The sequence below is a fragment of the Microcebus murinus genome, chromosome 6 (assembly GCF_040939455.1).
Source record: "Microcebus murinus isolate Inina chromosome 6, M.murinus_Inina_mat1.0, whole genome shotgun sequence".
In the NCBI taxonomy this organism is placed as follows: Eukaryota; Metazoa; Chordata; class Mammalia; order Primates; family Cheirogaleidae; genus Microcebus; species Microcebus murinus.
Genome location: NC_134109.1, coordinates 103,821,052 through 103,847,387, shown reverse-complemented (window position 1 = coordinate 103,847,387; position 26,336 = coordinate 103,821,052). Strand labels below are relative to the sequence as shown.

The window sequence follows — 26,336 nt, the reverse complement described above, 5'->3', positions numbered from 1 at the left end:
AACCACAAGCCCCTGTAGCCAGCCCAGGAAGGCCAGCAGGTGCCAGCGGGTCCCTGGGCAGGCTCTCCCCACACACCCAACCCCAGCCGGTGCAGCCCAGAGCCCCCACCGGCAGGCACTCGGGCTGGCTGTGCCCAGTGCTCCCCCAGCGTCACCTTGGACCCACCATCCGCCATGCCCCGACTGCTGGAGGAGGGTACATTTCCCATGGAGAGGAAGAAAAGGCCTCTCTAAAGGAATGGTGTCTCCTTGGTTCCCTTGGGTTCTTGGCTCCTCAAGTGAAACCCTCTCCCTGATTTCCCTATATGATTTCAGAAAAGGAAAATGAAGCCAGGACCGAAAAGGAACGAGGGGTCCAGTGTGGGTTTGAGGTGGGGGTGGGGTGCTGAGGGGGAGGAACAGGTGAGGAAGGGAATGGGACGAGAGAGGAGAGGAGCAAGAGGCCCTGTGGGGACAGGCCCCACTGGCTCTAGAGAGAGCAATCATGTCTCCACTCTGGGCACTAAAGTTTCTAGTTCTTCATAATGGTGAAAGGAGCACTGGATTTGGAGTCCCAGATCTGAAACTGACCAATCTCCCTGAAGGTTTATTACATCCATGTTCTGAGCCTCAAATACAAACTGCCCTTCCAGTGATCAAAATCAACTGCAATTAAATTGCACTGAAAGTGATTCATTAAAATGAAAAGGATAATTAGTAATAATTGGATTTTCTGGGACATGAGACCCAGGCCTTGCAAAGAGGGGCCATGAGGCTGGCTGGGGAGGGGATCGAACTCCCTTCCGGCCCTTCCTAGGCGGTCCATGCCAGCTTCTGGGCTCAGGCCCATCGGTTGGAGGCTCCCTTCCTCCTTCCCCAAACATCTAACGGCCCGTACGAGCCCATGGCCTCGGGCTCCCCATCTGCGGGGGAGCGAAGCTGCTCACACCTGCCTCACCAGACACAGCCAGGGAAAGGCTGAGCGGGGCCTGGAGCCCCAGCCCCTGCCTCTGGGCTGTCTGCCCTCTGTAGCTTGGAGGAAGCTACCTGGGAGCCAGGACGCCGTGCACCTGGCCGGCTCTGCCACTGCTGAGCCCTGGACGCACACTTCCCTGCTCTGGGCCTCGATGCCTCGCCCAAGGCTGGCCCGAGGACTCCATGTTTCCTCCCAGCTCTGATGGTCTCAAGGCCAGTTACCAGGTAACCAGCAACATCTGGAGATCAGGGTCCCCTGTCCGAGCAGCTGTTGAAAATGGGATGTGCGTAGAACAAAAGGGCTTCTGTTCCCACAAGGCTGGGCCCGGGGCCGGTTTTATGCATTCGGTTAAACAAGAGAGAAATAATATACACGGTCTGGCAATTTCACCCACCCCAGATGGAGCGGGAGCCGGGGCATGTGAATCTGCTCCTCCCTCATTGATCTCGGTTGCCATGCTTCTCTTCTAGCGTGGCAATACATGGGATTTCTAAGGGTAATTTTAATGGTGTGTGCTTTTTTTGTTTGTTTTGGCCTTACACACTCTAAAAGCTAGAATGTTTTCAGGTATAAATACCTAAAATCTCAGACTAATACACAAAAGGTACTTATTGCTCATATATCAGAGAAATCCAATGGTAGTTCAGGCTTCAGGCATAGTTTGATCCAGGGGTTCACATTATCATAAAGACTCTAGCTCCTTCTCTTGATGCTTCTCTCATCCCTCCCCACTCAATGCACCAGCTCACACCCTCATCATCACAAAACGTCTGCCAAAAGTTTCAGGCCTTGCCTTCACACACAAGGGCATCTAGAGAAAAGAGACCACTGTGGTCCCTACATGCCAAGCAGAAGTCCTGAGAGTCACTCTGATTCGAGTCATTTAAATCATCTGCCCACCCTGGCTCAATCACTGCAGCTGTGGGATTAAACTGGCCTAAACTGAGCTATGTTCTCCATCCCTGGAACTTGGAATAGGGCTAGACTCCCTGGATCCTCAAACGAAAATGAAAACCACTGGGAAGAGGGCAGTGGAAGCCAGGGAAGCAATCACACTGACGTTAGAATAGAAGCAGGTCGCTCCGTGGAACCTCTATGCACGGAAAATATTTAGTACTTGGTTTCTCAGCAACCCGTTTCCCAGCTGTTGAATGGGGGTGCTCCTCTTAGGCTAGAGGCAAAACCCCAAAGCTCCCAAAGCTGCTGCTGCTGTAGCCTGTCACACAAGGTCAGATCCGTCAGTGGGCCCTCCCACTGAGTGCCTTTAAGGCCACCCTACACTGCCACAGCAGGACAGATCAGGACATCAAGAAATCATGACATGGCTACACTGGCCACACCGGGCCACACCAGGCAGCAGGGATTACCTTTATGTCATCAGTGAGGGCTTCCTGGAGCAGGTGGGAATTATTCTAGATCTTAAAGGGATGGGGTCCAGGATGGGTTCCGCACCCCATGGGGTGGGGGGTTCTGGACAATATACTGGGGTACAGAAATAAAATGATTTGAGATCTATTAGGTTTAGATTTTATCTGAAAAAAACAGGATTACTAATACTTAATATACAAATTGACGGTTTGCCCTGGTTTGATTTACATATAAACTTACACATATTGGGGGTATGTGTCATCTTTCTTCTGACAAGAGATTGCAATTTTAAAAGTTTGGAGACCAAAACTGCCTGAAAGGATGGAGCTGAGGATAAGCAGAATTGGGGATGAGTCCGGCGGAGCCTTGCTGGGGTGAGGCAGTGAGTCGGGCGGAGGGCCAAGAGCCAAGGGCCCTTCTCTTAGCCCGTGCCCTGCTGAGAGCCAAAGAGCCCAGCACCGGGCAGGGCCATGTCCAGCCTTCCTCAGGTGGCCATCGGGGGCGGGGGGGGGGCATCCTCCCTTGACAAGACCCTGCTGGTAGGGTGGTCACCAGGGAAGGGGTCCTATGGGGCTGTGGCTGGAACATCTGCTGCCAGTCCTCCCATCGGTCCGAGCCCTGCGCCCTGCGCCTGCCCGGAAGAATGCCGGGAGCCCGCAGCCGGTGACTCACGGCACACAGCCCGTGGAAACCGCCGATGCTCGCCACGACCTTTGGGTTTGCCGAGCTGACGGGTGCCCGCGCCAGAACGTATAGGGTGTCCAGCCCCCAGCGGCGCGACAGGCCCTCAGGCTGCAGATGGCTATATAAGGCTGAGGCCGCAGGGGGCGGCAGGGGTGCCAGACCCCAAGAGCAATTTAGCTGGTCTCAGTGGTGACGTGAACATTTTCCCTGCGCTTCGGCAGTTATCCCCTCAAACTGAGACTGAATCATATCCTCAAAACCTCAAGCCCGACAGGCACACGTAATGCCCAGACTCAAAAACAGAGAGAAGCCCAGGCCCCCCCTTTACGGGCAGCACGGAGGAAGCTGCCCCGGGAGAATGCCAGTCCGAGCCCTGCCAGGAACACACGGTGGGGCCTGGGTCAGCTCCCTTCCTGGGTCCTCAGTTTCCGCATCTGTGTTATGGGACAGTAAGCCCTGCCCTCCTACCTCGTGAAGAGCTAAGGCCCCCCGGGGAAATGAGGTCTGAGAGAACAGAGACAGGATGTACGGGGCGGCCCTTATTCTTTGGAAAGGACAAAGCCCAGTCTTGCTGGAAATTTGGGGTCACGGTGACTTAGCAAATTTACTGCCAGATTGTCCCATCTTGGCCACTGCCAGGACACGCAACTTCTAGGCAGCCATCAGCCTTTGTGCATAACCTACCTAGATACAGTCTTCTATCCTCCAACTCCTGTGACTCTCCAGTGACCCTGGGAGGCAGGCGTCGTGGGAAATGTTGGCTCCATTTCACAGCCAAGAACACCGAGGTCTGGAAAGTTAAATGACTTCTCAAGGCCACACAGGAAGCTGGGAACAGAGCCGGGATGAGGACCCAGGCCTGGATCCTCAGTGCAATGGCCTCGTCCTCTGTCGGGGACCCTCCAAGCCGGCCGCCGGGCCTCGGAAGTCCACTCTATGCCATGGGAGGAGTTGTGAGGAGTCTGCCCTCCTCGGCCAGTGGGTGTTTTCTAGAAGACCCATGGAGCTAGCTGTTCTAGAAGATGGCTGTGGTCTCTGTAATCTAGAACGTGCTATGCCCGACTCTCCCAGAGACACCCTGTGAGGTGCTCCTGGGTAGCACCCTTCCAGAAAGCGCCCAGCCCCTGGCAGCGGCGCCCAGAAGGTTCTGTGACACACCCCTTGGGAAGACTCAGTCACGTACCAGCTCGACCCTGACAACTGGGGCTGCTGGGGAAGCAAGGTCACAGCCCAGGGTCCCTGCTGGCCTCTCTTATTGTCTCTCCTCTTTTTTTTTTTTTTTTTTCTGGAAAGAATGGAGTGACCTTGACCACACCATCACTCGCAGAATTAAGTAGCCAAAAATCACCTCGTCTAGACAAACAGATTTTATGGATCCAATTAATTCCTGCCAGTCAAAAATAGGCATGCTTAATAAGGGGATATATTTAGAATCTGTCATTATCTGGCTCCCCAGGGGAGAAACCGCAGCTCTCATTTCATAACTCTTAATTTCAAACAGAGCTCTGTGCGCTCCCACTTCGGGCCCGGCTTTGCTTCCCGACAGCACCGAGCCGGGCAGGGGCCGGGCCAGGGGAGCGTGTGCCCACCAGAAGCCACCGACGTCTCACGCAGCCGCACCTCCTGCCCAGCTCCTCACAGCCGTCTCAAGTCGGGGAACGGGTGGCGGCTTCTCCTCTGGGCCGTGCCCAGGCGGAGGGAAACTGCTGGAAGACAGGGTGCAAAGGGCTCCAGGAAGTCTCTCTGTCCCTGTGCCCCCAATTCCACCGCCATCTACTCTCTATCCCCCGGGGTCTGAAGGGCTCTGGACCGTGGCAGGCTGTGGTGTCGCCTCCCCTGACAGCACCCCCATTCCTGGGGAGGGTTATTGTTCCTGAGCCACTGTTCACCTGTAGCCTGGGCAGAGAGCTGGGCTGGCACCCAAGCCTGAGGGCCGCGTGCGCCAGAGTGACCTGCGTAGACCCAGGGGCAGGTGGGCAGGAGGGCTGGCTCTAGTCAGCAACCCCCAACCTCTCTGGGCCCTGGTGGTGCTGCCCCTGGTGAGCCCGAGATGAGGGGTAGGGGGAGCCCTAAGGAGAGTGCCTGGGGGCCCCAGTCAGACAAGAATTCTCCCTGGCCACAGCCAGGGCCCCAGGGTCACAGGCTTTCCCTCCAGGGCCCTGCCACCCGGCTTGGCAGGCCAGGAAGGAGTGGTTCCTTGTTTGTCCCTAGAAACGTGCGTGTTCATAGGGCTCTGTAACAAATGGCCACACACTGGGTGGCCTACACGGAGGGAGATGTGCTCCCCCACAGCTCTGGAGGACAGAAGCCGCGAATCAAAGCCGCAGCAGGTCTGCGCTCCCTCCGGAGGCTCCGGGAGAAAAGCCCTCCTTGAGTCTCCCAGCTGCTGGTGGCTCCAGGCGTCCCTTGGCTTGTGGCAGCCTCACTCCTACCTCTGCCTCCGCCTTCACATGGCCTTTTTCTCGCCATGTCTTCTCTGTGTGTCACTCATAAAGACACTTGTCGCTGGATCGAGGGCTCACCCAGATAATCCAGGACGTTCTCAACTCAGGATCCTTAACTTAATTACATCTGCAGAGACGCCTTTCCCAAAGAAGGTCACCAAGGCGCAGGCTTAAGGCAGGAAGCCCCACTGTGCGGCTGCCTGGCCACCCTTTAGCCCTCCGCTGCCTGGTCCACCTTGAGCAAAGACCGAGGGGCCCACCGGGGTCACCAGCTGAAAGGCTTCCACGTAAGATGAGGACTGAGAGCCCTGCAGGCAATGACAGATGGCTCGAGAAGCATCGTTCCTCTGCCTGAACGACTTCCGTTACCCCCTCTCACATTTGGCAAACTCCTATTCATGTGTTAGGACCCAGCTCAGCCATCTCCTCCTCTGCCAGTGCCTGGCCTGCAGCCCATTTGTTGCAGGGCCGTGTGAACTCCATCCCTGTTTCTCCGGAGCCTGGCAAGGGTCTGGAATGGGCCACAGGTCCGGGACTTTATGCCAAAAGCCCAGCCTCCCTCCCCCAGGGAGACAAAGGTCCCAGCCCGAGGGTCTGCATGTGGCGGCTCCTCCAGGATCTGCCATAGTGCTCCCTCCCTCCCGTGCTCCCTCCCGTGCTCCCCACCCGTCCCCCCTCCGCACTGCCCACAGGTCCATCCTCCGTCGGGAGGGCGCACCTGCCTCAGCGTCTTTGACTGTCTTCTCCTCCTTCCCAGGCTGGTCGTGGGTGCCCCCCTGGAAACCAATGGCCACCAGCAGACGGGAGACGTGTACAAGTGTCCGGTGACCGACGGGAACTGCACCAAACTCAACCTGGGTAACGTGGGCCGTGGGCTCTGCACAGTGAGGCCAACCCTTGTCTCGCACGAGGCAGGCTCTCGTGCACGGCCATGTCCACAGTCACACTGGCTCCTCCCAGCCCCCCGTGCCGTGGTGAGGTGACCCTGCTGATATCACAGCCCCCATTTTATAGATGAAGAAACTGAGACCAGAGAGAGGAAGCAACTTTCCCATAGTCACATAGCTCATGGGGGCTGGCCAGGGTTCCAGCGCAGGCCTCCTATGCCCGGATCATCCTCTGCCCATCAACTCAGGGTTTTCTCTCCCAGCAGGAGAGAAATATTTCCTGTCTTCTTTCTGATTTTGAAATAACAGCAACAATAGCAAACATTCATGTATCTTAGGTAATGTTCACCATGTGCCAGGCACGTTTAGTCCGAGCAGTACCCATATGGGATTTAGCCCTGGAACAGATGGGGAATGACAGCATGCAGAGGTGAGGGGACCTGCCAGGGGTCACCCAGCTAACAAGCAGCAGAGCCAGGATTCCAATCCAGGCAGTCTACGGGCTCCCTTTAACCACGTACCACACTGCCTTTCTGAAATGCAGGCAGTCTACGGGCTCCCTTTAACCACTGCCCAGCACTGCCTTTCTGAAATGCAGGCAGTCTACGGGCTCCCTTTAACCACGCACCACACTGCCTTTCTGAAATGCAGGCTTTCCTCTCTGCGGAGCTGCCAGGCGAGCTCTGGAGCAGAAGCTGGGAGATGCTGCGAGCAGCCCTCAGCCTCCGAAACCCTCGTAAAATCTACTTGTGTATATGTGTACGCATGTGTATGTCTGAGTGTGTGTGCATGCACATGTGTGTGTCTGAGTGTGTGCATGCACATGTATTTGTGTGCACATGTGTGTCTGTGTGTGCCTGCACATGAATATGTCTGAGTGTGTGTGCATACTCATGTATGTGTGTATGCACATGTATATGTCTGAGTGTGTGCATGCACATGTGTGTGTGCACATGTATATATGTAAGTATGTGTGCATGCATATGTATGTGTGTACACACGTGTGTGTGCATGCACATGTATATGTCTGTGTGTGTGCACGTGTGTCTGGGTGTGTGTGCATGCACATGTATATGTCTGTGTGTGCACGTGTGTCTGGGTGTGTGTGCATGCACATGTATATGTCTGTGTGTGCACGTGTGTCTGGGTGTGTGCATGCACATGTATATGTCTGAGTGTGTGTGCACATGAGTGTGAGTGTGTGCATGCACATGCATGTGGGTGCATGTGTATGTCTGAGTATGTGTGCATGCGTGTGCATCCACAAAGTGCACACACCAGACCACTAAAGCACTTCCCCTTGTCCTACATGTCAGACAGCTGCGGGGCCGTTTGCTCTTCATTCGCGCTGAAGAGCTGCAATTCCAGGCCTCGCCCTGGAGGAATGGCCTTCCCCAGAGCCAGGACCCCCTTCTAGGAGGGGAGCCCCTGCCCTAGAGCAGGGATGGGCTCCCTGGAGGGTTGGGATGGGAAGGGCAGTGGGGCCCGCTAGGGGAGATGGCAGAGGTTCAGGAGACAAGCCAGGGATGAAAGGCCGGCATCCAAGAGAAAGCCCAGAGAACTCTGATCCCCAGCACAGCCAGCTGTCTGTCACATGGTGCCGGAGGCTCCCACTGTCCACATCTGCATCAGCACCGTGGGTGGGGAGTTCAAAACCCAGAGCAGCCGGGGCCCAAACTTCAGAGAGGAAACAGTGAGTCTGAGTGCGGTGGTGGCTGGTTGGTGGCGTGTGGTTCCCTATCGTCACCGCCTGACAGCACAGGCTTCCCAGACAGGACAAACTCTTCCAGCTGCACCGTTTCTTCGCCGTGTGTCCACAGGGAGCTCACTTCCTCTCTCTGAGCCTCAGTTTGCCATGTGTAACGTGAGGCGAGTGGACTCAACAACCGCTAGAATCCATTCCAGGTCTAATCTGTCCCCAACCTTTAATGAGCACCTAGTGTGTACCAAGCACTGTACCAGTTATTGGGATACAGCAGAGAATAAGAAACCAAGGGGCTTGGCCAGGGCAGGACAATAGTCGAGTTGACAAATTAGGAAGCAAGATAGTTTCGGGTAGGGACAATGCTGTGCAGTGAACCAGGTGCTGCGATAAGAGGCTGGGGTGGCGGAGTGCGGGGTAATCTTAGCAAGCTGCTCAGGGAAGGCCTCTCCAAGCGGGTAACATGTGAGCAAAGGCCTGATGGAGTCAGGTGGGGACAGAGCATTACAGACAGAGGGGCAGCAAGTGCAAAGGCCCTGTGGTGAAAACCAGTTTGCTCCATTGGAGAACATAAAGAAAGGCCAGGGTGAGCAAGGGGTCGGGGAGATGTAGGCTCTGTGCTTAGGCCCAGTCCACTGAGCAAAGCCGGCAGTCTGGGCAGGGACATGGACAGGTGAGCCAGCTTGTGTGAGCTCGGCGCTTCCTCTGGTGCCCGCTGCCCGTGATGCCTTCGGTTTTCTCTGCTGCTCTGGTGTCCCACGTGAGCCCCGAGTCCCTCCAGAGGGAGGGGGAGACATAAGGCCCCCAGAGCCTGGAAAGCACTTCTGAGCTGGGGCATAAGCCCAGCAGGCAGTGGGTGGCAGAGTGAGTCGGGACAGAGGAAAATGACTCTTCATTTGAGGGGCGGTTCTCTCCCTCCTGCTGAGAAGAAAACACAGGGCAGAAAGAACATCTGTGAGTTTATCCCACGGTGGAAAACGCAAGGCGGGGAAACCTGAGTCCTGGGTTTTCCTACGGCCTTTCCAGGCACTGGGCCGCGCGGTGCCAGGAACGTTCTTTCCTCCCTCTCCAGGGAAGGCTACCTGGGTGTCGCCCGTCCACACCTCCGCGGGAAGGAGTCCACCACGCGTGGAGTCAGGGTGTTAAATGAGGGGCAGGGGCTGGGGGAGGCGATGTGATTCCGGAAGCCAGGCCCTGTGCGAGGAGGGGCTTGTGCCCCAGGACCTGGGGGCGCAGGCGACAGTCCCATCGCCCCCACACACACAGAGGGGCCGGGCACGGTGGGGCGTGAGCCGGAGCCCTTCCTACTCCCATGCAGGGGTCTTTCCTGCCTCCGGCCGGCAGCAGTTTCCCCGGGACCTCAGTCCCAGGGAAGAGGGGGGAAAGAGGGGCAGGGGTGTGAGGGATGGGTCCCTAAACAAACGAAGGCAGAATTCTCCAGCCGGCAGGGAGTAGAGGTTACCCAGTCCAGCCCGGGGCTTCCTCTGGTCCCCACCTCTCCTGAGGCCATCAGAGAAAAACGAAAGACTCAGGACGAAACGTAGATGATCTGGTGAAAGTCCCCACCCTTTTATTTACCAGCCAGTGACCTTGTGGAGGCCACTCACCCTCTCTACATCTCCGTTTTCTCGTCTGTAAAATGGGAATGGGGGCACCGGGGCCTCCCGGGACCGAGAGCGGCCTGCGAGGGCAGGAGCAGGCGGCACTGTGCAGACCATGAGGCGCCGCAGACTCCGGGGATATTCCTGTTGTTTTCTCTCTGGCCTGCCCGACACACAAAACGGAACACTATCCAGTCACTTAGCCCAGCCAACAGGGGTGGATTTCATAAGACGCCTTACTAAAAACCAAGGAAAACTGAAAGGAAAAGACAAAAAGCACAGCTGCCCTCCTCCTGCGGCCCACAGAGCAGCCTCGTGGCCCACGAGCTGGGCTCTGCCGGGCGCCCGTCCCCCGTGCCCCAGAGCCGGGCAGAGCCCCACAAAGCAGAACCCAGACCGTTCTTGGCCGGGCCTCCCAAGCCTTGGGAATGTCCCCTCCTGCAAGTGGGGGCGGCGTCTCACAGAGGGTTGGAGCTGACACACTCTCGGGGATTGAGATCCAACTCCCCCCTTCCCGCGTGCCACGGGCATGCTTCTAGGGCGTTCCAGCTCACTTCCCTTCCGGTGCTGTGGGACGGCCGGGTGAAACCTACACTGACGTCGTTTAGTGTGGTTCTGCTCTGCCACAGAGCCAACCCCGCCCCACACCTGGCGGGCTGGCAACCCTGTCCCGAACACCTCTCCCGGCAGCCACTCCAGAGCCAGCTTCCCGGCAAGGCCTTGAACCTCTGCAAGGCTCTCGTGACGCTGGCTGTTTGCTGCCTGTGCGAGACAGTCCTCCCGGTTGTCACATGTAGGACCAGGACTGTCAGTTTGAGGGGGTGGGCTGGAAGGAGAGCGTGAGGGGGCGCAGCACAGAGGAGGCCAGCCCGGGGGGGACGACATGGCGTGTTTGGGGGGGCGGTCACAGGGGGACGTCGGGGCCCAGTCAGATGGCTGGAGGAAAGTCCCTGGCCCAGGAGGTGGAAGGCTCTGCTGTGTGCTTGCTGTGTGACCTGGGGCAGGTTGCTTGGCCTCTCTGAGACTCAGTTTCCTCGTCTCACGGGGAGTGGTGAGGAAGTAATGAGCCATGTCCGGGAAAGGGCTCAGTAAACTGTGGCGGGCGCCCCGACGAGCAGGAGAGCAGGGTCCCGGGGCGGGGGAGTCGGGTGGACTCTGCCCGGCTCCGACCCTGCCGTGGGCACCTCCGGTGACCGGCGGCAGCAGCAGGCTTGGGCGGAGGGTGGGCGGCAGGGGCTGCAGCCTGAGCTTCTCCCCTCACCTAGGAAGGGTCACCCTGTCCAATGTGTCCGAGCGGAAGGACAACATGCGCCTCGGCCTCAGCCTCGCCACCAACCCCAAGGACAACAGCTTCCTGGTAAGAGCCACCTGCCGCTGCCCGGGCCAGAAGTGGAGGGCGGGTGGGCATCTCCCCGCACGCGCTGCTGTGCACCCCACACCCCGTTGCCCCGCCCCCACCAGGCTGGGGGGCTGCTCCTCCCCAGCTCCCACTTTCTCCCCTCTGAGCCGCTGGGCCTTGCGTGTGTCTCGCGGGACGGTGCAGGCAGGAAAGAGGACTGAGCGAATCGAAAATAAGTAGAGGCAGCCGGATGGGGGCCAGCCCCTCCCCTTGGGAAGTGCGTGTTCTGGGCAGAGGCCAAACCTCTGCGAGGTCTGGAGAAAGAAACAGGCTGCACACACACGCTAGGGGAAGGCAAGTCACAGGTGAGTAAACAGAGACTTGCTGCACCCAAGGGAAGGGACAGGGAGCGGCAGGCTTCTGGGCTACCCAGGATTAGATGGAGAAGGCTGGAGGGGCTTCCTGCTCTGTCTTTAAAGAAGAGACGGGTCTTGGCAAGAAAGAGAAGAGAGTATCTAGGCTGAGGTGGTAGAAACATTCATTCATTTAAACAACAGTTTTTCTGAGCACTTACTATGCACGAACCCAATGCCGGGCACTGGGATTCAGCAGAGCAGAGATCCCCCCGCCCTGCTGGAGCTTACCCTCTGGTCAGAGCATGGACGGGCACACGAGCAATGTACGACTTGACGTTGGGGACGAAAGACAGCAGCAGGCGGTGCTTGCTGCAGCCCCTCAGGCGAGCACGTAGCACCAAGTGTAGGTGGCGTGACCTGTCGGCACTGTCTGCTCCTTGCCTCCACGTCGCAGCCAGCCGCCATGAGCGTGGGCAATTCGGGGTCCAAAACAGGACCCTTCTGGGACTAACAGTTCCCAGAAACAGCTGCAAGAGGAGACTTCAGAGGAAAATTATCCTGGAAACCCCAGTAAGAAGCACCACCCATTTTTAGACAAGGGGCTTGTGTCACTCTTCAGTCTTGTCCCTCAGTCCCTTCAGTCCATTTCTGCTGACAGCTGAGACATCTGGGGCGTGGAGTCAGGACACCAGGACAGCAGGACGACTGGGGCACACGGGGGCCTGAGAACAGAGTGGCCCTGCCAGGGAAGGTCGTGGGTGCCTGATGCACATTCAGCCCACAGCCCCTCATTACCCTAGCCAGGGGCAAAGCAGGATGCCGGCCCCGTCTGCACACATAGCTGTCAGGGGCCTTGTCTCTGACCCCTTTCCTTCTCGGGCTCCTTGTCACATTCCTACTAGCTTGATTTCGCCTACTTCACAAGGTGGTGTGACGGCCCGAGAAGAATGGTGGGACACGCACACAGGGGCTTCTGTGGGTAGATTGAGTCACTGGTTTATAAATAGTCACCATTCATTGATTCACTCATCCCCTCATCCATCCTTTCCTGCATCCATCCATCATCCACCCATCCATCATCCATCCCCCCATCCATCATCTCTCCACCATCCATCCATCATCCACCCATCCATCGTCCATCCATCTATCCATTCTTTATCCTTCCCCTACTTCCAAAAACAATTTACAGCAGCTTCAACAAATGACAAATGAAACATAACCTTTAAGATCTGGTTTAAAAAAAAATAAAGCTAATTAAAGAAAGGGGTTGCAAATAGAAAAATCACTCCCCTAAAACCAAAGTAAATTATAGCATGAAATGTAGCCCTGGGTTTCCTAACAGCAGGGCAGCAATGGTGGCATGGAGCTGGGCTTTCATTTTTAAGGACATGTCTCCGAGAGGGACTCGTCACTTAGTCCTTCAAAGAGGGGTGACATCAATGTTTTTGGTAGCAAATTTCACAAACAGAATGGTGACATTTTTTCCCCTAGTAAGAACCACAGCATGTTGTTGAGCCCCAGTCCTGGAAATTGGTCCTTAAAGACCCTCAGGCGACCACTTCAGACAGAGGAATTATTCTAGTGAGCCGTGAAGGGTGCACTCTGGTGTTTGAAAAGGCTTCCCCAGGCTGCGTGGCAGGCAGGGCGAGGATCCCTCAATGACGGGATGGAGAAGGGGGCCTTGGAAAAAGAATGGAAGGGGACTCCAGGTTAGTTTTGCTCCATTGCACCTGGAACAAAGGAAACTATTATGTGTATTAACACATAGCAGCAAGAGAGAGTCCAGTTAGACTCACAGAGACCCTCTAACCCCTGGTCTGTCTTGGGCCTGGAGCTGGGCCTCAGGCCGTTGGACCCGGACCCGCTCCGGGGCCCTGTCACTGACGGGGTCTGCACCCCGCTTCACAGGCCTGCAGCCCGCTCTGGTCGCACGAGTGTGGGAGCTCCTACTACACCACAGGGATGTGTTCGAGAGTCAACTCCAACTTCAGGTTCTCCAAGACCGTGGCCCCAGCTCTCCAAAGTAAGTGGCTTCGAATCTGCAGCCTCGGGCTGAGCAGTGGACAGTCCAGAGAGGCTCGGGGCTCTGACCACTGCTCTCCTGTGGCTGAGAAACAGTGTTTGTGCTGTAGCCCTGCCCAGCCCCTGAACAACCTGGGGCGAGTCACTCCACCTCTCTGGGCCTCTGTGGGAACTGGAATCCTGGCCTGCTCTCCCCCACAGCATGCTGGTGGGGAGCGAATGAGCTCAGGTTGTGAAGACAATCCTGGCATCAAGGGGGCTCACTGCAAAAACCCTGGGCATGGAGGAGGTCACCAGGCTGGGCCACCACCAGCAAGCAAGCTATGCACTGCACAGTTCTGGGCACATTGTTCACTTAGACTACAGTGTGAATGGCGCCCTGACCTTGTGCAGTGCAGTAGCCCTGTAGGTGGAGGGCCAAGGAGAACAGAAATCTCCTTGGTGATCAATTCCACCCAGCCCTTGCTCCTGGGCTTCAGGGAGCTCTGTCCAGCTTGCCCAGAGCCTCGTGGAGCACAAAACCTCCCGCTCACTCCCCACGCCAAGAAAACCTGGGAATTAATGGCCAGACCTTGCCTCCGCAAGCCCAGACTTCTTGGCTGTGAGCCTCACTGTTTCCTCTGGGCTGAACACCATCACCCAAGCAGCTGCTGCCCGCTTTATGGAGGGTGAGGGGATTAGCACCTCGAGCTTGCCCAGCCTCCAAACAACAGGGCTGTCAAAGGAGGGAGCATGGCGCTGGGGGTAGGGGAGGAAGCATCCACGCAGTGGGGCGGGAGAGTGGTCCTCTTAGGGGACATGGCTTCTGCTCACACAAAATGGCAGAGGGAAAGGCAGGGTATGGCAGAGGGGGAGGCTGAGATCAGGGCACGTGAGGGGTCCTCTAGTGACTGTCACCGCCCTAGACTGCTGGTCCCTCCAGGCCAAGATGTGACTGTCCTAGCATCACTAATCTCCTGTTGTCCTCACCTGGCCCACCGGCAGCATCGCCCTGAGCGTATCAAATACAGATTCCAGGGCACGCCCATGAAGGTTCTAATTCAGTAGGAGTGTGTGCGTGTGTGTGCACGTGCGTGTGCGCATGTGTGCGCGCACGTTCCCCAAGGGAGTGTTCAGCCAAGTTTAGCAACCACAGACCTAAAGCCAGTTTCTTACCAAGGTGTCTTAAAAATTAAGAAAATTCGGCTGGGCGAGGTGGCTCACACCTGTAATCCTAGCTCTCTGGGAGGCCGAGACGGGCGGATTGCTCAAGGTCAGGAGTTCAAAACCAGCCTGAGCAAGAGCGAGACCCCGTCTCTACTATAAATAGAAAGAAATTAATTGGCCAACTAATATATATAGAAAAAATTAGCCGGGCATGGTGGCGCATGCCTATAGTCCCAGCTACTTGGGAGGCTGAGGCAGGAGGATCGCTTGAGCCCAGGAGTTTGAGGTTGCTGTGAGCTAGGCTGACGCCACGGCACTTACTCTAGCCTGGGCAACAAGTGAGACTCTGTCTCAAAAAAAAAAAAAAAAAATTAAGAAAAATTTGAAATTGTAAGAAAGAAATCCATAATAATAAATGCATTCTAATAGTAAAACTGGTTTAAAAATAAAAGAAACCTGGTCCCTACCACTGGATCATAAACTCCTCCGAATCAAGGAGTTTCTGTCTCAGTCACCTCTGTGGCCACCTGCACCCTGCAGGGCTCCTGCCCATAGCAGGTGCTCACTCCACGTGTGTTGAGCTAAACTCAACTAGAAGAGGACAAATCTATCAGGCTCTGTCATGCCAGAAGTGTTACGTCGTCACATGCTGGACCCAGTATGCAGGTGGGACAAGAAGTGGCTGAACAGCTAAGTCACGCAAACACTTCTAAAATGCTCTATTAAACATAATGCAGCAGGCACCTGTGTCAAAGCCGCCCCACCTTCCTCTGTCTGGTGAGCCCTAACTTCAGTATGCCACCCCTTCATGATGCAAGAACTACTGGAATGGTTAACACACAAAAGGCTCCTGCAGCATTGTGGTAGAGCAGATTTTATAACTGCCTGAAAATCCGCCCGTCAAAATAAGCAGATGCCCAGACACAGCGGGTATGCAATGGTTCAGGGCAGCTGGAACCATTAACAAAGATAAATTACTTAGATTTTCAAAGAGGTGGGGTTACTTTACATTTGTTATGGTCCTAATGTTTTATTAATATTCTTTGTTGGCTTTTATTATTCCCTTTAATTTGGCATTAATATTACAAGAACATGAAGAAGTTGTGTTCTCTGCCTTTGTGTTCAGAGGCAGAGACAGAGGCGTGAGAGCGTGACCCGAGGATGTCAGGGCCAGGTTAACTTAGTGGTTTGCTTAATGAAATAAAGAACAGGGTCAGCTCAGGTTCGTTGAGCACCTGCTTTGTGCTCAGCCCTGTGCAGCATCTTCTCGTGGACTTCTCGTGGCGATTCTGCACCGCCACTGTGCCTCTTCTACGCTAGAGAAGACAGGGGCTGAGCGGTTGTGTAAGTGGACCCAGGTCACACAGCTAGAAAGTGGCAAAGTCAGGGGTCAGTCTGGATGCCACATTCCTGGCCATGACATTATAGCTGCCTCCCAAAGAGGGAACTCAATTCATTCAGGCTGAAAGTGACAGTGCCAGCCTGTCCATGACAGTGACAACTGATTTGCGCAGCGCTGGCCACCTCAGAAGCATTGGCCAATCAGCAGGAGTCAGGTCAGTCCCTGCCCAGGAGCAGAGAGGGTCAAGCTGAATTTAAGCTGTGTTCAAACAGCCAGCAAGATGGTGGGACAGAGCCAGGAATTCCTGGGCTTGTCATTGATGTTGCCCAAATAAATGTCCAGCCCAAGGACAGCTCCCCAGGACCAGGAATGACACACATGTGGCAGAGTCATTCTTCTGTCACCCTTTGAACAACTGTTTGGAGAATCAGAGACTTACAGACACTGGCTCCTTGGGTAGCCATAACCGTGACCCCACTTCCCAGGGTGCCAGACCTACATGGACATTGTCATTGTCCTGGATGGCTCCAACAGCATCTACCCCTGGGTGGAGGTTCAGCACTTCCTCATCAACATCCTGAAGAAGTTTTACATCGGCCCGGGGCAGATCCAGGTGAGCTTCTCTGGGGCTCTTTCCTCCTGTGAACAGGGACCCCAAACCCTGCAGGTGCTGCCGTGGGGTGTGAGGGGGCATCTCTGCATGCACCAAGGAGGTGTAGGTGAAACGGATGGCGGGGCAGCCAACACCAGGGCCTGCAGCCCAGGCCACCCACCTCTGGTGAGCACATCAAGGGACAGTTTAGGGGAGGCCTCACTTCATGGGTCAAACTCTGTCTTCTGGAAGAGACACCACCTGCGAAGACTGTGACCAGCCAGAGAGAGAGAAGGAAGGAAGGCGTGCTTGAGTGGCCCCTTGAGCCCTGTTGGTGAGGCACAGGGACGATTAGGCGTACTGACCTTGGAGAGAAGGCAGAGGGGGAGGAGGTACGAGCTGCCAGCTCATACTTGAAATGCTGCCTGGCTAAGGAGGGGGTAGGTTTATTCCCTATTGTTTTGGCTGAACAAGGACCAATGAAAATAATTTGTATGATGGCAGATTTCAAGCCAATCTAAGAAATGATTTGGAACAGTTAGAGCTATTAAAAAAGGAGGGAAGGTTCTCATGAACTAACAAGTCCCTGCCACTGGAAGACCATCCCTTAGGGCATCGGGTTAGGGTCCTGCATTAGAAGGACATTTGTACCGGCCTTTGTGGGCCCATCCAACAGTAACGTTTCATTGTTCTGTTCCTACCATAGGTCTTTAAGGGTTTTTGTTCATTTTGAAGCTTCAATATTGTCAACATTCTATCAACCTCAAGGATAAAAGAACATCTTCTCTTCCATGTTTTAAGGAACCTCAGATTCATGGCCTTCCTTCCACCCACACTGGTCCTAATATTTTAGACTTTGACTCTATGCTGAACTTCTGTCTTTCTAAGAAAGAAACGTAATTGTTGGGCTTCTCTTTAAATCACGAAGTCTCCTTTCTCTGTATGCACCCCCCACCTGTCCCACCAAGCCATCCGCATCCCTTCACCATCTTGGGAAGGTCCTCAGCCCTCCTCACTCCAGAATCATCCGTCTTAGAAAGAGAGGCAGCTCCCGGGGTCCTGCCACCAAAGATCTAAGCTTCAGGGAGTCACGATGTTCCGTCACCCTCTCCTCCAAATCACAGGTCGGAGTTGTCCAGTACGGGGAAGACGCGGTGCATGAGTTCCATCTCAATGACTACAGGTCTGTGAAGGACGTGGTGGAAGCCGCCAGCCACATTGAGCAGAGAGGAGGAACAGAGACTCGGACAGCATTTGGCATCGAATTTGCTCGGTAATTAGATCTCAAATACTGTCCCAGTTATCTATTGCTGTGTAACAAACTGCCACACAATTGGGTGCCTTGAAACAATGATGTATCGATGCCTCCAAGTTCTGGGGGTTGGCCGGGCTCCGCTGTTGATTCTTGGGTTCTCTCGCATGGTTGCAGTCTGGGGTCAGCTGGGGCTGTTGTCCTCTGAAGGTTCCACTGGGCTAGACGTCCAAGATGGTACAATCACGTGGCCGGCAACTGTCCCTAGCTGTCAGCTGGGAGCTCAGCTAGGGCCGGTGACCTAAGTACCTGCACACGGCCAGGGGGTTGGTTTTTTTCACTACGTGGTGACTGGGTTCTGAGAGGCAGCGTCCCAAGAGCGAGCTTCCTAAGAGCCCCGGGTAGGGACAGGGAGACTGCCTATGACCCTAAAGTCCCAGAATATGACTCCTGCTGCATTCTATGGGTCACGCAAGTTGCTAAGGCCAGCCCAGATTCAAGGAAAATAGAATTTGATTCTGCCTCCAGGTGGAGGAACAGCAAGGTGGTGTTGCAGAAGAGCATTTGGGATGGGGCGTGTCGTTGCAGCCGACTTTGGAAACTGCGTCCTGCCACAGACCCCCTGTGAGAAGCGTGTAGGTTCTGTGAGGGCAGGATCTCCCTGTGGAGTGTCTGTCATCAATGGGCTGTGAAGAACTTAGTTAAATCTAATGCCTGAGATTGCAGAGTAATGAGGCCGGCTCCTTAAAAATCACACCAGAACTCACTCACCCAAATAAATGTTATGTCTAGGCATTGTCCATGCAGAAGGCCACATGCGTGTTCTAGTTTGAGCTGTTTTTGCTCAAAATGTTGTGCTCACCCCCACTGCAATGCGCCAATTTTAAAGAGATCCCCCAAGATCTCTTGAGCCTGCGGCTAAGTTCCTAAGATGACTATGCCAAAGGCATTTAAATATTAAATGTTTAAATTTTACACCTGTGAATATGAGTTCTTCTAGATTCAGTGGGACCACAGTCCTGTTACCTTATAATCCCACCCCACATAGGGTCAGTCAATGTGTTTAACAGAATTCCAAAATGAAGAGCCATTTTGTAGTATCAGGATTTCATGTGGTCAGAAGATTAAGATTTTTCCAACCTCACAACTCTCTATGCTTAAGTCACTGCTCAACGAGGCTATTTCTGTTTGCCGATAAAACTTGCTCAGGCTTTTCCTAAATGAGTGTTCCTCCGTGTTGCGGTCACGCCACGACTGGGGTGGGGGGGGGGACTCCCAGTGGGCCCTTTTGAGGTGGCTGGGGCAACGCGGGAAGGCGGTGACCACTGGCTCTCACGGTCGCACAGGGGTGAAGCCCACTGTTTTGGCCCCATTTTGCAACCCACCCCCCTCGGGTCAATTACCATGTGTGACTCACCAGGTAGTTGAACGTCAGTGACTCACAAGCACCACTGGGGTTGCAATCTTCACCTCTAGTGAGTTTGAAATGCTGACCTTCCCAGCCTGCCAGTTCAGGCCCAAATTGCAGCCAGTGCCTTCAAGGTGAAAGGTTTCTCTCCTCACTTAGCTCACTCACAATGCATTCCTTGTTCTGTGCACCCTCTAAAGGGCAAGGATCCAGGCCGTGGACTTGAGGGGTTACGAAGATGGTACCCTGTGGCCCCTGGCCTTGGTGGCTCCCCGCCCCATAGGGGAGCTGTGACAAGTGTTAACTGTGACCCTAACTTGGTGAGGATAAGAGAGGGAGGGGCCCTGCTGGGGTGGGGGCAGGGAAGAGGTCCAGGAGAGGGTGGCATGTGGCCTGTCCTGGGAAGACCCTGGGACTGCAGCAGGGGCAGGTGGAGAGAAGACGTGCCCCACAAGACATTCCCTCCCGATGAGGGCAGGGGGAGGGAAAGTCGAGGAACGTGCAGGTACAGAGCTGCGCTCCATTGACCGTGGCATGGGGTTTGTGCTGGGCAGTAGCGAGCCACGCAGCTGCAGAGATGGCACGGAGCCAGACTCTGAGGGTGCTGATGTTTCGGTTAAAATGATCATGGGTGGCCCCTGGGGGTTCTCGGGTACGAGATGTGCCCGTGAAGAAGGCGGCCTGGCAGCCACGTGTGGCCTGGCAGGGGTGGGACCGCTGAACACACGGTGTGATTCCCTCTTTGTCCACGCAACACTTTCCATCGAGCGCGTGCTATGCGCCTCACTCTGTTTCAGGCACCAGGGCTAGATCAGTGAACAGGACAGATCGAAAGTTCTGCCCCCATGGAGCCCACGTTCTAGGGAGGGAGGCAGACGCTATGCAAACAAACAAGTAAACAGCACAGGATACTGGAAGGAGACAGAAACTCCGGGGACTGGAGCGTGGTAAAGCCAGTGGAGCAGGTGCAGAGGGCAGGTACTCAGTCCACATCAGTGGGGTAGTGAGGAAAGGCCTCCCTGGGAGGCGACTTGAAGGCGGTGAGGGAGTTGACCAGGTGCACAGCTGAGGAAGGCTGGAGGGGAGTGTGCTGGCTCCTTCCAGGGGCAGGGAAGGGCCCAGTGTTGGGGAAGGGGAGTGGAGGGATGAGGAGCTCAGAGAGGCCGGGCCAGATCCCAGAGGGCCCAGTGAGCCACGGTCAGAGAGAAAGAGCAGCCTGTGCAGGTTTTGAGCAGAAAGCAGACATGATGTGGCCTAAATTTCCACAGGTCACTGTGACTTCTAAGTTCATGGAAACTGTTATGAGTATAAAGACCTCGCTGCTCTCAAGGAATTTGTAATCTAATTTGCAAAGGAACAAATCCAAGTGTCTTCACCCAGTACGAAATCACAGTCTAGCATCTGATGAGTCATGCTGCACTCACACTACTAGAGGCTCATACAGGCAGTCACACTGTTCCACTCCGTGGAAATATGATCCTGAAATTGTTCTTGGCTCCATATACAATAAAACCTGGTTTTCCCCTGCTATACTTTTTTGCATAGAGTTTTATTCCTGGCCCTGGCCCTTCAATGAGGTCATGGAAGCATCTAGAAGCTCCTCTGAGAGAATAGTAGAGTTCTCCCTCTGCTGGGTTGGGCTCAAGCTCAAACCCTGCTCTAGTCACGTGGAGGGTGCCTCTGCAGCCTCAGTCCATAGCTCGTGCTAAAATTAAAGTTTTTTTTTTTTTTAAGTAAAAAACATATCCAGAATATCACAGCACTGCTAAGAGAATGGTAGATGGTTCTTTCTCTTCACTGGTAGCTTGAAGATGTTCTGAACTAATTTATTCCAGGTTTTTGTGAATTCCTCAACATCTAAATCATGCACATCAGCTCATCAGCGTGCAAGATAACAAGAGATACCTCTGGTACCCAAAGGCTTGTGACCCTTAAACCTGTCACTGTAGAGCTTCAATCCGTGGGCAGCCACGAGGAGACCCAGGAAGAATGACCGTGGGGTCTAAGAGTAACATTTATTTTTAGATACTTATTGGAAATTTCTACCTGCTGGGCCAGGCTCATGGGTGAGACCATGTCTGTGCTTCTCAGAACCTCGTGGTCTGAAGGAGGGTTGGCCACAGAGGCACCCAGAGCCAGTGGTGGTTGCTCATGCCCTGCAGCCCGATGGCCAGCTGCAAGAGCCTCCCTGCCACGTCACTGCGCCACTGCAGCCCCCTGGGCTGGATGGCCCCACAGGTGGGCCAAGCTCATGCCTCAGGCACTGAAAAACAAAATAAAAAGTGAGAAAGAGAAATATTTTTCATGGAATTTGATATTTAATATTTCCCAAAATAGGATCAAAGTAGCCCTTGTGGGAGAAGCCAGAACTTTGTCAGGCTCTGCTGAATGTATTTCATGGATTAGTGTTTGGATGTTGAACCACCTTTTCCGTACTTAGGAAAGTGGTTCTCAACTCTGGATGCCCATTGCAACGTTTGAAAAATACTGATGCCCAGGCCACCCTCCCCAGAGATTTCATAGGTGGGGCCTAGGCATCATTTTTTTTTTTTTTTTTGAGACGGGGTCTTGCCGTGTTGCCCAGGCTGGAGTGCAGTGGGACCATCACAGCTCACTGTAACCTCAAACTCCTGGGCTCAAGCAATCCACCTGCCTCAGCCTCCTGAGTAGCTGGGCCTAGAGATGCATGCCACCACACCCAGCTACTTTTTAAGTTTTTAGTAGGAATGGGGTCTTGCTATGTTAACTAGCTAGTCTTAAACTCCTGGCCTCAAGTGATCGTCTTGCCTCAGCCTCCCAAAGTTCTGGGATTACAGGCACGCGTCCCTGCACTTGGCCAATACTTTTTGAAAACTCCCCCAAGAGTTCTAATGCACAGCTGGTTTTGGAACCAGTAGTTTAGCTCCTCTAAGGGTCGATGAACTCCCCTCCCAGGTCCACCTCACCCCTTCGGCCTGCCCCAGACAGCAAGGTCAGGACTCCAACAGGGCTTTTTAAAGGCGCTTTTTAAAGACAACAGATGCAAGACCCATGTGAGCAGCTGGTGAAAGAGTAGCCGGGTCATCTCAATCCAGCTACGCCTTTGGTCCGAGGTTCTAATACCTGTGGGTGGCCCAAGGGGGACTCTGTCCTGGTGTCTGTGCTGCCCCCTGGAGGAGCGTTGGGGCCTCGCCACACCCACTTCCTTCTTGCCACCATGCCTGTGCTTGGGTTCCAGCTCAGAGGCTTTCCAGAAGGGCGGCAGGAAAGGGGCCAAGAAGGTGATGATTGTCATCACGGACGGGGAGTCCCACGACAGCCCGGACCTGGAGAAGGTGATCCAGCAGAGCGAGAGGGACAATGTGACCAGATACGCTGTGGCTGTGAGTCCCGCCCTGCCCAAGGGCTGTGGGAGGCCCCCGAGGCTTTGCCACCGGACCCTGGGGACTCCGAGAGGGTGTTTTCCGGGCAGTGTAACAAGTGTCCGGCCCATGAATGGGCTTCTCACTTCACCTCCTTCTAAAGAACGAGCTGAGAATCTTCTTTCGGCCCTGCGCGGGCCTACCCACAAATTTGTGGGGTTGTTGGGTTTATTTTCCCCTCCATTGCCAGGAAGGTTCTGAAACATCAGAAAACTAAAAAACACCCCCAAGGCTCCCCACTTTGAGAACCCTAGCTTCTCACGGGTGCCTTATCTTCTCCTAAAACAAGCTGTTTGAAAACGCAGTGGCACCCCGAGGAGCACCCGTGACGACCAAAATCAGTCCCGGCGCGTGGGGCGTGTGGGGAGGTCGGCGCCCTGTCCCGGTGTGTCACTCCCGCCCCTGCTCCCCGGCAGGTCCTGGGCTACTACAACCGCAGGGGGATCAATCCAGAAACCTTTCTAAACGAGATCAAATACATCGCCAGCGACCCTGATGACAAGCACTTCTTCAACGTCACGGATGAGGCGGCCCTGAAGGACATCGTTGATGCGCTGGGGGACAGGATCTTCAGCCTGGAAGGTGAGCGGTGCACGCCGGGAGGGGCCTGCTCTCCTGGGCTTGCCTCAAGTAGAGCGAAATCCAGTCCCACGGAGTGGGATGGCTTGGCACGCGCCCTCCCTTGGCAACGGAGGCCAACAGCGGAGCGTGGCTCCGCGCTGGACGCACTCCATGCACAGCCTGAAGAACGGCGTTGCTGATGTTCTCATTCTACCACCGAGCGAAGCAAAGCTCCAAGGAGTGACCTGGCGAAGCTCCCGTGTAGCCTGGGAAGGTGGTGGGCTTTGAACGAGGGTTGCCAGACTTATCAGAAATGAAATACATTTGGGGGATGGTCACACTTGAAGCTCTGACTCGAGGGGGGAGGGGGTATGGGCAATATACGTAACATTATACAATATACTTAACATTTGTACCCCCATAATATGCTGAAATAAAAAAAATAAAAAATAAAATAAAAGACTTTGAGTCAGAGGGGAAAAAATAAAATACAATACAATATTTGTGGCAGACTTACACTAAAAAAAATTGTTCATTGTCTGAAATTCAAATTCAATTCTATTTTATCTGGCAACCCTAGTTTGAACCCAGCTGGGCCTGACTCCACAGTCTGACACCCTCAACCCCACGCACCGCTGCCTCCCACTCCACCGAAAGCAGGTGTTTGCAGGGTTCCTTCAGAATGCCGCCCTGCTTGTGATTTGCATAGATCTCTTCTGCACCACATATTATTACAGTGGGCCCTTCCAATATCGGGCTTCGTGTACAAGGAGGGTTATAAAAAGAAACAGAAGCAGCGTCCCAAAGCCCGAGAAGCCCGCAGGGCACTGGAAATGGTGAACTACAGACACCCCAAAAGAGATAAGAGTGGCCCTCGTAAACAAGGGTAGATAAACACTAAGTGTGGACGTGAGTTCTGACACCCACACAGAACTTAATATCCAAATCCGTGCATTTCCCCTCGAAACGGTCACCGTGGGTGATGTTTGGGGAACCCCTCTGAGGGGAGAGGCTTTCTGCACACGGGGGGTTCCTCATGCAAATCTGCAGTGGTGACAGGTCTCCCTCGGAGAGACGATCTGATGTCTGGGAACCATCCAAAGGCACCTGGGACCAAGTCTGGTGAACTAAAGGAGCGAACAAAGTGGGAGATTCCATTTCTTGCCAGGAGTGCACACTGTTTATTCCCATGCACTTTTCTCGATCTCCCCCGTTTCGGCAGTCTTACAGTGCACATGCCCTGCGGTGTAACTTGTCCAGAGCCCTTCTCAGAAGTGAGCAGGCTGCTAATCACAACCCCACGTGGCCACCTGCAAGGCGCTGTGTGCCCCTCGCTGTGCAGCCCCAGTCTCAGACCCCCCGACAGATAGCCCTGTCTCCTGGCGACGCCTGGGACACAGGAGCTGCGGGTTGAGCTGCAGGTGTGTCTGGTGCCGAGCAACCAGGCGGAGAGCTAACGTCTTTCTGTCCCTCTGCTCTAGGCACGAACAAGAACGAAACCTCCTTCGGGCTGGAGATGTCCCAGACAGGCTTTTCCTCGCACGTGGTGGAGGTACAGTTCACAGCCACCCTCTGTCTGTCGCACGCGTACTCTGCCCCGCTCCTTCATGAGCTGGCTGCCTCCCTCCCTCGCTGTCCCTCTTTCTTGGGGTCTCTCTGCCTCCCATGTTCCGGGGCTCCCACTTACTCATATTGTCTCAAGCCCTCTGCAGAAGTGAGCGGACTGCAAATGACAAAGGCACATACCCACCTGGAAGGTGCTTGGTGACCCTCACTGTGTGCAGGTGGTGAGGGGGGCATTCCCCCCCCCAGGACCCAGGTCCCATTCAGTTTACAGAGCCCTGCACAAAAATTAGGTCAGGTGGCAAAACCAAGGGCACGTGCCACCAACAGCACCATGCCCGAGGTGGCCTGGGCAACATGGGGCACATCCCTGCATCAGTGTTGGGAGGGTGCCCAGATGTCCCCCTATGCTCTGTCAGGTGGCTGCGTGGTACCCCTCTCTGTGCGGACTCTGCATCAGATGGCAGAAGTCCAGGGGGGCCTGGCCCGCAGAGGGAGGGGCACGTGGTGTCACAGCAGCACGTATCTGGGGCTCTGAGTCACTCGGCTTCTGTGTGCCTCACCTGGTGCCGGCTCGTAGGATGGGGCTGAGGCCTCACAGGCTGGTCAGAGGGACAGAGAGTCGATGTCTGTGAGAATACTTTATAAACTGAAAAGTCTTGCCTTGTTCATAAAACTGTAAAGTCCCATATGGGGAAACATACTGACCGTACGTGCTCCTGTGGGTGTGCTGTACACAGACAGGTGTCCCAGGTGCATGTGTGTGTGTTCATGCACACGCTCTGCTGGGCTGAGCGTACTTACACGCCTCCTGATTTGCCAGAAAGGGCCTGTGAGTCCTCCTAGTTATATACCCCTTCACCATCGCTCTGCGTTTCCCCAACTCCTCTGTGAGGCGGGCAGGGCAGGATTCCTTGTTCCTGGGTCACAGACAAAGAAATCGAGTCATGAGAAGATTAAAAGACCTGCTGAAGTCAAATTGGTGTGAAAAAGATGAGGCTCGCACTCTTCCCTCTACCCCGAGCAGCTGCTCCGTGAGAGCAGGGCCAGGGAGCTCTGGGCGTCTGAGTCAGAAATCCCAAATTGGAGGGGGGGGGGGCCACACACAGCACGCAGCAGGCAGCTGACAGAGACGTGACTCGTCCTCAGAGGTTCCTGAGCTGCATGTGGACAGTTTCGTGTCTCTGTCTTGAATACAGCAGGATGACATAACTGCCCCCTCATGATGACAGCCGTGTTACATATGCACAGCAGTTTAAATGTTCCAGGCGATTCCTGCACCGCATATCATGCTCAGCACAGCCCTGCAAGGTCAGGTTGTGCTAATAACCCTGCTTTATGTGCTTGGGTCAGCCCATCTTTTCAGGGCCTTGTCCGTGCTGGGCCCTGGGAGAATCAGAGGTGAGAGCCCTGGCCTTAGGACCCCCAGTCTGAGGGCCGAGAGCCGGGGCACAGAGAGGAGACAGCATCCGTTTGCATGAGGGCAGGCAGCGAGTCATGTGCTCCGGCAGGACCAGCCCAGGTCTCTAGACTCTGGGGTCAGGGTCAATTAGAACATGCAACAAGGAAATGCAATTTAATTAAATCCAACAGGCATTTGTCAAATGCAACTGAAGTACCAAAAGGAACTGGAAACGATTCTTGCCACCAGGAGTGAACTTGCAAGCAGTGTAGAACAGCAGTCCCTAGTGTCGAAAGTGGCTGGAGGAACCA

At 54.8% G+C, this 26,336-nt stretch overlaps 1 protein-coding gene across 1 annotated transcript in view; it reads left to right on the top strand.

Moving 5' to 3' along the window:
- The window catches only part of ITGA11 (integrin subunit alpha 11), a 116,666-nt gene that overhangs the window by 48,396 nt on the left and 41,934 nt on the right, over positions 1–26,336 (top strand). The window contains exons 3-10 of the mRNA XM_020286061.2: positions 6,209–6,309; positions 10,907–10,998; positions 13,245–13,359; positions 16,332–16,459; positions 17,563–17,711; positions 22,316–22,460; positions 22,916–23,081; positions 24,542–24,612. Coding sequence (XP_020141650.1) covers positions 6,209–6,309; positions 10,907–10,998; positions 13,245–13,359; positions 16,332–16,459; positions 17,563–17,711; positions 22,316–22,460; positions 22,916–23,081; positions 24,542–24,612 — 967 coding nt within the window. The remainder of the gene's footprint in view (positions 1–6,208; positions 6,310–10,906; positions 10,999–13,244; positions 13,360–16,331; positions 16,460–17,562; positions 17,712–22,315; positions 22,461–22,915; positions 23,082–24,541; positions 24,613–26,336) is intronic.